The sequence below is a fragment of the Nicotiana tabacum genome, chromosome 4, assembly GCF_000715075.1.
Source record: "Nicotiana tabacum cultivar K326 chromosome 4, ASM71507v2, whole genome shotgun sequence".
Classification (NCBI taxonomy): domain Eukaryota; kingdom Viridiplantae; phylum Streptophyta; class Magnoliopsida; order Solanales; family Solanaceae; genus Nicotiana; species Nicotiana tabacum.
Genome location: NC_134083.1, coordinates 34,919,956 through 34,930,153, shown reverse-complemented (window position 1 = coordinate 34,930,153; position 10,198 = coordinate 34,919,956). Strand labels below are relative to the sequence as shown.

At 39.7% G+C, this 10,198-nt stretch overlaps 1 protein-coding gene across 4 annotated transcripts; it reads right to left on the bottom strand.

Moving 5' to 3' along the window:
* Nucleotides 1-297: 297 nt before the first annotated feature.
* LOC107803229 (pentatricopeptide repeat-containing protein At1g74750) lies at nucleotides 298-4,837 on the bottom strand. Of its 4 annotated transcripts, none has more exons than XM_075251664.1 (2): nucleotides 4,642-4,837; nucleotides 298-3,156 (listed from the first exon to the last, which is right to left on the bottom strand). In XM_075251664.1, exon 2 carries the CDS (start codon nucleotides 3,151-3,153, stop codon nucleotides 553-555), a length of 2,601 nt encoding a protein of 866 aa, XP_075107765.1. In that variant the 5' UTR covers nucleotides 3,154-3,156; nucleotides 4,642-4,837; the 3' UTR covers nucleotides 298-552. The 4 variants fall into 4 exon arrangements, with proteins under 4 accessions (XP_075107765.1, XP_016482360.1, XP_075107766.1 ...); XM_016626874.2 differs by lacking the exon at nucleotides 4,642-4,837 and adding an exon at nucleotides 4,422-4,561; XM_075251665.1 differs by lacking the exon at nucleotides 4,642-4,837 and adding an exon at nucleotides 3,787-3,955.
* Nucleotides 4,838-10,198: the final 5,361 nt, after the last annotated feature.

Genomic DNA, 10,198 nt, shown 5'->3' with positions numbered 1-10,198 from the left:
TATAATCTATGGAAAATGAAGACGAGCAATGGAAGTCTATAACAGCTTCAATCACAATGAACCCGTAGCGTGTTCTACATTTACACAAACTGGGTCAAGTGATTGGCTTACATAATTTACAATATAAACAGATTTCTTCTAAGATCGTGCAGCCTCAGGACAAGTAAAAAGCAGAACACCAGAATTCAATTGGAAAAACAATCAAGAGAACTGAAATGGTAAAACAGAAAGCAAAGGCTAGTTCCTTCTTCTGGTCCAGGAAGTACCGTGTCCAACAGCCAATCATGTGATCAACTATGAAAGAAAACTTGGAAAATGATCCTTATTGGCAAGTGGGAACGAACACGATATTACTCCTAATTTCTTCTACGGCCACTAGACAACGGTTAGATTCAGACAAAATAGACTCCGGAATATGAGATGAGTTAGGAAAACATAATTAGGAAAACTAGCTGAAAATCCATACGAGCTTGCACATAATTAGGTACATTCTAATTCCTCTTCCACGACAAAACTGCGATTTTAGCTAGAAATTCTTGACATAGAACAACACTATAGCAGATGCATCCTCTCGACACAAGGTTGGACCAACCATCTAGTGAGAGGCTCCCCACAGCCCACAAAGCACCCTGAATTCCCATTCTGAGTTAAAAAGGGGAAGCCGAACATGTTAAGCAACTCCTGTACTGCCTGCCTCACCAAAGAGGATCCTGTCACACGGCTCCTACGACCCCATCCTGTCACAATATCAATGCGGCTTGGACAAATTCCAGAGATAAGCATCTGTCGGCGAAACCAGGCAAGTGTTCTTGAGAGTGCTATTATAGCAGTTCCATCTGACATCACATGGAGGTTTATAAGCCAATAACAGGAGCTTTTCTCTCTAACTGCATCAGGGTAGACATTCTTGTGCGCTGCTACCTCCCAGACAGATCCAGCTTCCTCCTTCAGCCCTGATTTGTGCATAAAATCAACAACTGCATCAACAAGACCCCTTTTACTCTCTCTGTCCTCGCTGTGCATCAGATCCAAAAAGCTGCTAACATGATCCCTCACATTCTGCCCATCGGGTCCTGCCGGTGGCATGGTCAGAAGGAATGCGTGCGCTGGGTGGCGTGTGACTGCCATGAGCTCACAACAAAACGACATGTCAAATGATGTTTGAGCTTCAGTGCAGCAACTGAGGAGCAAGGTATAAGTTTGCAGAGAAGGGTTTAGACCCAATTCAAGCATGCTTTGAAGCAAGTTGTACGCATCTGGCAAGCGGTGAACCCTAAGGAAAGCACTCAGCAGAGAATTGCATGTAGGCACATTGGGGCACAAACCTGCATTAATCATGGCACTGTACCAGTTCCAAGCTTTTTCTACATTCCCGGCCTTTCCCCATAAGTCCACCAGAAGACCATAGACAGGCTCGTCAGGCACCCAGTTCTTCCTTTTCATCTCTGTGAAAACTGCCTCTGCTTCCTCCAGATAGCCACAATGGCCAAGCACCTCCATTACAATGCTGTATGTCACTTTGTCCGGCTCAAATCCAGCATTCTGCATGTCACGATATAACTGCAATGCACTAGAATAGTTCCTCGCTTTCGCATGCAAAGCAATCATAATGTTGTAGGTCACCAAGTTTGGTACACATCCCTGATTAACCATCTCGCAGAACAGTTTGTGGGCAGCAGCTAAGTGGCCTGCTTTTCCAAGGCAATTGATGATGACACTGTAAGTGAATGTGTCTGGAGAGAGCCCAGCCTCTTGCATCCTTTCATACAAGTCCATGGCAACATCAAGATAACCAGCTTTCGCATGGATGTCAATCAGAGTACAATAGGTTACACGGTCAGGATCAACTCTAGCTTCCTGCATTTGGTTAAAGACATGTAATGCTTCACGCAAGTAGTTTGCTCTGCCATAACTGTGAATGAGACGGTTATATGTCACTACATTTGGTTGACACCCATCTTCGACCATCTGCTCAAGCAACTTGTTAATTACCCCAAACTGCCTAGCACGTCCCAGGAGGCCAACCATGGTGGTATAGGTGTGTCCGTCGTGCTTAAATCCTGGTTGTCGCTTCAACCAATAGAAAAAGCCAAGAGCGACTGTATGATCGTGGATCTGCTTAAGAATTTGGTTTGCTTGGTATGGATCCAATAAACAGTTGAGTTCACGAAGAGCATTTTCTGTCTCAGAACCCCAATTTAACTGCTGTAAAATGCGAGAAACTGTTCCAACAACATGGCCACAATTAGAAAACTGCCTGACCATTGGAACAACTCCTGCATTTTGCAACTTTGTTTCTCGTGGTGGCCTGCTGAAACCTTCAGGAATTTCATTCTTAAGCTTTCCTTCAGAGACACGTACATTTGCCATGTTACGATTTGGATATGATCTTGACTTTGGAGGCACTAACCTCCTCCTGTCACGAGAATCTGTGACAACTCCATGGGTCTCCACTTCCCCAATACTGTTGTTCGGAACAGGATTTTTGCCTTTGACTGAATTATACTTATCACCTCTGCTTTTTATGCAATTCGAATTATTTGCAAGGTTTGATGTTACAGGTGTATCAGTAGAAGTGTTAGCTTGAAGTTTGTCGTTTCTGGAGGTCTTTACATTTGATGGCCTCACATTGGAAATAGGCTTTGTACGATCTACCATACAGTTGTTGGATGAGCTATGCTCTCCACTCCCATCTAACATAGGTATCTTATAGTTTACCACATCGGATAAAAAACTGACTGCTGCAATACCTGCCCGAACAAACTGGTCTGAGATGGGAGGTGAGGACTGCACAGTATTCTCAGCATCAATGCTACCATAAATAACAGATTCTACTCGCCCAGACACCGTAGATGCAGGTATGGCCTGTGGCCTAGAAACTGGAGAATCTAAAGTATCATTTTTTTTCGAGCTCACAACCTTCACAGCATCTCCAGATAATAAGGCACCTACTCCTACAGAGGCTTTTGAAACTAAGCTGGATGATATTTGCGGATGTCGAACCTCATTTCTGGTCTGCGGCCTTTTCGAAATACAAGTTTCATCTTCCGAACAAGTGCACGAACTTCCATCCGCTGCACTACATCGTGATCCGCTTAGAAAAAAGGACCTAGCTGACTGGGAGAGTGTGCCGAGATGCTTTGCCCGAAGCATAGTCTGCAAATTAAGTTGGAAAGCCAGGGGAAAAAAGCTTTAGACATGATTAAAATATAATGTAAATGTCAGATGCTCAGGAACTTCAAGGCAGCAGAGCAAGCCATAAATGACTTGTCGAAAGGCAAACTATTTGCCAGGCCAGTCAAGTGTCTATCATGGCACAGCAAAGTAAGAGTACAAAAAGTATGGATTCAAATACTCCTACACTATTAACTTGTGTTTCTACAAGAAATTCATAAATTGATGACTTCTCCATTCAAATCCTATGAGTATGATCCTATTTCTTGATTTCCTACTGTAGTTAATGCCACGTTACAAATTATCATACTTGCAATCATATACTCTTTCACTTAGCTTAATGGATTATGTTACTAAAAAATCTCAAATTAACATGTCCACAGCAGCAACCATCGTACACATGGCTAGACGATAGCAGTATTAATCACCTATCAAAAGTTTCACAGTACTAATCATCAGAAATTCCTCACTAGTGCAAGGACTGCCTTCTTACTAAGTCTTGAAATGCGCGACCATCACGATTACAGTAGACTTCAAGGGGAAAGTAGAAAGACAGAAAGGTTGAAACAACCAGCAATTCATACATATCTAAAATAGGAGGACTAAACTTACAAAAAAGCTGGGAACTGCCACAACTGTATGACTCACTTATAATAATTACAGGCTCAGTACTGGGAAAAGAGAATACTCCGTAGCAGCATGTTGAGGCAATAGAGAGCAAAACTTATGTTGTCATAGACTTGTCCGGTGTCACATGTCAACTACCTACGAGCACATCTTGTGTTTTATAGCAAGACAAGAAGATTGGTTACTTCTTTCTTTTTCTTTTTACTATCAAACAAGAATAATAAACCCCCTACAACCTTTAAAAGACATCAACGGAAAAGCATTTTCAGAAATCCAAAGCAGAAAATTTATCATAAGACCTTAATAAATGTTATTTTCTGAATGACAAAAACTAGTGTGTAAATTCACATCGATTTAATAATATAAACATTTCAAGGCATTTTACCTAATTAGTACTGTAGGAGCTAGTGAGTAGAGTCTAGTCTTTAAAAGTTCAAAAAGTTTCATGACACAGAACAGAAGAAATGCCTCTACTAATCTTTATCAGATTCAGGAAAAAATAGACAACATCTCACATTCTAAATCATCAATTCCAAATATTCTTACACCATTAATTCAATAGGATTAAAAAAAACAGCATGACCGTGAAAAGAAAAGGAAATAACATAGAAAACACTCACCATACCAACCAAGAAAAGATCAACGGCAACTCACATTACAGAAAAATTCAAGAAAATCCCAGTAGACCATCATTAACTAGTGATTCATCAAGAAAAAAACAAAAGTAGCAGAGGTCACCACAAAGAGCAAAGAGTCAAAGGAAAGAGAGAGAGAGAGAGAGAGAGAGAGAGAGAGAGAGAGAGAGAGAGAGAGAGAGAGAGAGAGAGAGAGAGAGAGTACCTGGGAATAGGTAGACGCGGCTCCAGAGCCACCAAAAGAATGAAAAGGCAAAAGAAAAAAGAATACAGAAGAAAGGGTTAAAGAGGAGGGCGGCTCTTTTTGCCGTCAGCTTATTTGAGTTTCCAAGCAACTTGGCGAAGGCAGCGGGGTTACAATGACTGTCAAGGACTGTATTTTTTCTTTTATTTTGCTTTTTCTTTTCAGATTTTGATATATTTTATACTGTTTACTTTACCCCACTTTTCTGATTTTTTGGCTATCCTCTGATATTAACTTGATCCACGTGTTCTGGTAATCTTGCCTTCACGTTTCAGAACTTACGATCACTCTGTTCTAAATAACTCCTCTATTTATTTCCTGCCAGTCTCACTTTTATTTTTTTTTAATTTAATTATAGGCTTTTGGACAAAAAAATATTATTTTAAAAAAATATATATATTTAAATTTAAATTAAAAAATAATATTCGAAATTTGAACATGTATTTCACCTGAAAAGAGTTACAGTTTTGTGAGTAAAAAAATAAAAATTTCTGAAATTTTTGAAAAAGTGATCAAAATCAATTTTTGATTTTTGAAAAACTTATTTTTGAATTTTTTTTAAGAAAACTTGTAAAGTTTTATAGACAAACATATTTTTTAAGAAAAATATTCTAAGAAAAAATATATCTATTGACAAACGGGTCCGCTTTTGCTCGGGTCAGTTTCCTATATTTAAGATATTTTGACTTTTGGAGGGTATTATTCAATGTACACTCGTTTTCTTCTACGGCCTTTTTTTAAATCAACTTGGAGTGTTTTACTGGGTTACTAGGTTATGACTTGGTAACTAGTCTTTTACTGTTTTATTATTCACTATTTTTTTTTACTTTTTTTTGCTTTTGCAAATGGAGGAATTTGCCGAGATTTCACAATAGGAATTACGAATCAAAAGTAATCACGGAAAATCAGTACTTGTATTTTTTGATTATTTTTTTTCTAATGGAAACTGACAAGATTTTTTTTCCACAAGAAAATACTAATTCAAAACTTAAAAAGCTTTTTCCTTACAACATGAAGAGAGTTACTATACTTTTATTTGGTTTAGTGCAATTACTATTCGGTGATGTTAAAAGTTGATCTGTCACTAATGAGAATTGCTGAGATAATAGCAATAATTTAGCAAGTACCAAGTAAAATAGTTGAGTTGTGCGAAAACGGATCCAAAACCACCAATAGCAAAGAAAAATATCTTAAAATTATATAGTATATTATATCTGTTTTTTGGTATAAAATTCTGCATCTTTAATATAATCTTTATATAATTAATAAGCATAAACTTTGATTTTCTTTATTTAAACTCATGTAAGTTATGAGGATTTATTACCATAATCAAACAATATATTAGAATACCAGTACAGTATACACGAACTCTTATTTAAAGAAAACGTCTAATGCATCCGCTGCTGTCAGGTCCTTAACGGGATTTGTTACCATAATGCTTCGAACCGATATGACAATGCTTACGAAACATGCCTTGGCCGTCAAGAAAGTCAATTTATTTTTCTCTAGGTCAAACATGGTAAATTAACAATAAGATCTCTTTCCTTATCATTTTTCTCTTCTTCCCTGCTAGATGTTTATATTTATTTTTGATCCTTATCTTTTGATCTTCGCAACTCTATTTCATTTTTTTATTTATTTAGATATTTTTCATTTTTTTTTCTTTGAGAAGGCGAAGCAAGCCGAGCCGTTTAAATAACGTAAATTCAGTTAAATTTTCTTCACGTTAAAAAACCTAATATCGTGGCACACTTTAGAATTTGTAACATTTATCATTAATTGAGTTCCTTACACAAAGTTAGTATAATGAAATAAAAAAATTGAGATGTGATATATTAACGAATTTTAGGAAAGTGAGATGATTGTAATATTGATAAAAGAATGCGCAGCGCGTTTATATTTGTGTCTCCCCAAAACAAAAACACAAATAATTAGTTCAATCAACATTGAAAGCTCACTTTAGCTAATTCTCTAGACACTACCCTCAAAATGGTAGAAACCTATGGACTCTTCCAACGGTCCTCTCAGGAGTTTGATCAAATTTTGTGTACATTGACACAAGTACACAACAAATGCTCTCTTTTACTATCATTTAAAGCCCCAAAACTATCAGTAAAAGAAAATTTTCACCCAAAAATTGCCCCAAATTACAAAAAAAAAAAAATAATAAATAAAAAAAATAAAAAAAATCAAGTTTCTAAAAACTAATTTGGGGCAGTTTTTGGGTGAAAAATTTCTTTCATTCACAACACTTCAATTTTTTTTCAAATAAAATATATGTCCAAATACAACTTCAACTTTCAAAAATTAATTTTCAGCACAACTTCAAAAATTCTTTTTTCATGTTTCAACCAAATTTATATCCAAACACTAGCTAATCTTGTCAAGTGTCAAGATTGTGTGTCCATTACATAGACGCTTAAACAATTTATTGGTCTAGTCAAATAAATTGGTTTATTGAACAATTAATTATTACTAATATCATATTTTCGAAGTACTAATAAGTAAATAATATCATGTCAAATACAATGTGTAACAAATCAGTTTTTCAACACTTCTATTACTTCAAAAGTGATAGAAAATTACAACTCAACTCAAAACCATTACAGGAATTAGAGATACTAAACTGAAATACAAAGGATAGAGAAGAAGGGATGAAAAGCTCAGAGCTTCAGACTAAGAATGGGGATGAGAGGATACAGACACTCAAGAAGGAAGATGAGGAGAAGCAGACATTATACTCAACAATACACATATCATGTATCTCCCCTTGGATCCCAAATATAACGTACTAGTATTCTATTTAGTTATTTAATCATTGGGTTTTTACCTCTTCGCCCGATAGTCCCAACTGGATTAGCCTCGTTCCACACTTCTGGCCCATAATCCCTTACCAAGTCAGGCTGGTTCACAACAATACTCCCGTCCTAAAAAAGAACCTTGTCCTCAAGGTTCGACTCAAGAAATGAAAAAACGTTATGAACATCAAGCCACAAAGTGAGACCAGACCAACGGGTGATGCCATATATCCATAAGTTACCCATTTTCTCGTGTTGCAACAACTTTCTATAAGGCTGAAAACTGGGTCGGGCCAGGCCCGCGGACTAAGTGGGCTAAATGGGGCAATCCCTCACCAAATGACGAGTGTTGCCACACTCAAAACAGGCTCTCGAAGGACGTGGCTGTTGCGACTGACTCGGGCATGATCAACTGGACTGCCCACTGAAAGCACCTAGTACAGGAGGCACACTAGACAATGGCAGTGCATAATAAAGATCTTGGGGCCTAGTAGTGGCCAGAGCACCGCTGACGGCTGGAAGTGCTGAATGAACAAGGAGACCTTTATAACCCCTGCGCTGACGAGCTGTCGCTGGGGCACGAGTACTATTGTAAGTACCAGACTCTCTAGACCTCTTGGCCTCTCTTTCTTCTCTATCCCGAGTCAGCATACCCTCCAACCTCCTAGCAATTGACACCACCTGTTGGTATGTGATGTCCATATCCAGTTCTCGGGCCGTACTGAATCTGATACTAGGGTGGAGCCCCTCGATAAATCGAAGAACCCACTCTCGAACAGTAGCAACCAAGGCTGGTGCATGCCTAGCCAAGTCACTAAGTCGGACCGCATACTCTGACACGGTCATAGCACCCTGGCGCAACTGCTCAAACTCTGCGCGCCAAGCATCTCTGAGACTTTGGGAACGTACTCCCTTAAGAACATATCTGAGAACTGAGTCCAAGTGAGTAAATCTGCCTCAACCGGACTATCCAACTCATATGTGCGCCACCGGTGATAGGTCGCTCCTCTAAGCTGGAACGTAGTGAAAGAAACCCCACTAGTCTCCGTAGTTCCCATAGTACTGAGAATACGGTGACACTCCTCAAGTAAACCATGGGCATCATCTGACGCCAAGCCACTGAAAAGTAGGAGGGTGGTACTTCTTGTACCTCTCGAGCATGAGCTGCCCCGCCTCAGAAGCTGTTGCCCTAACCTCGGGTTGAACTGGAGCTACCGAATGCAACAGTATGATCTCTCGAACCTGGTCGGCCTGAACCCGCTGCTTTGGGATATCGGCGAAGGGAGTCTATGCTCCTCCCCCGGCCTGAGATGTGGCAGGAGCAAGTGGTATCAATCCTGCATGAGCTAAGGTGCTGAACATGCTCAGAAACTGGGCAAGAGTCTTCTAGAGGGCTGCTGCAGCGACAGGCGTCTCAGGTGACTTCCCTCCAGCTGGAGCTACTAGTGGCTCCTCTATAGCACCTCGTGCGGGTGCTCTGGCTGCACCACTGGACGTCATCAGCCTCTACCTCGGCCTCGGCCTCTCGCGGCTCTACCAGGGGGTATGGGTGTCTGGTCATCCGATCTAACTGTACTTGTCCTCACTATCTGTGAGAGAATAAAAAGACAGAAATTTAGAATCCGAAGTCAAAATCTCGCATGATAAGGAATCAAGAAGTGAAGCTTTTCCTAACAGTTCCATAGCCTCCCGAAGATAAGTATAGACGTCTCCGTACCGATCCGCGAGACTCTACTAAACCTGCTTGTGACTCATAACACCTATGAACCTAGAGCTCTGATACCAACTTATCACGACCCCAATTCACCCTCCGTAGAATGTCATGATGGCACCTAGTCTCTAAGACTAGGTAAGCCTCACAATTTGCGGAATATCATAATATAAAACTGAAGCCCGATTCTTAACACAGGAAATAAATATAAAACCACAAATCAATAATTATAACTCTCAAAACCCGGTGAAAATAAGTCATAAACTTCTAAGAGCAAATACTAAGAGTTTCTATACATCAGAGTCTAAGGAGAATAAGGAAAAAAAACAACATAGTAAAGATGGAGGGGGGGCTCCGAGGTCTGCAGACGCTGGCAGATATACCTTGAAGTCTCCACGTGCGGTCCAATTCACTGGTATCTAGTCTGGTGGGAAGAACCTGGATCTGCACAAAAAGATGTGCAGAAGCGTAGTATGAGTACATCACAATGGTACCTAGTAAGTGCCAAGCCTAACCTCAATAGGGTAGTGACGAGATCAAGTCAGGGCCCTACTGGTTTAAATAGGAAAGTAACGCAGAAGATATAATAATATTTAAAATGACTAAAACTTTGAAACAATGAGAAACTTCAGAAAATAACAGCTCAGTAATTATAGGTAAACAACAGGGGCACTCCCGAGGTACTGCCTCATAGTCCCAAATGTAAATATGCAAGACATGGAGGATCTCCCGAAGTACCGCCTCAAAGTCCCAAAGTAAATATGCAAGACAGGGGGATCTCCCAAGTAAAGGCCTCATAGTCCCAAAGTAAATATGCAGTACAGGGGGATCTCCCGAGTAAACGCCTCGTAGTCCCAAAGTAAATATGCAATACATGGGGATCTCCTGAGGAACCGCCTCATAGTCCCAAAGTAAATATGCAGTATAGGGGAATCTCCCGAGTAAACGCCTCGTAGTCCCAAAGTAAATATGCAGTACATGGGTATCTCCCGAGGAATCGCTTCATAGT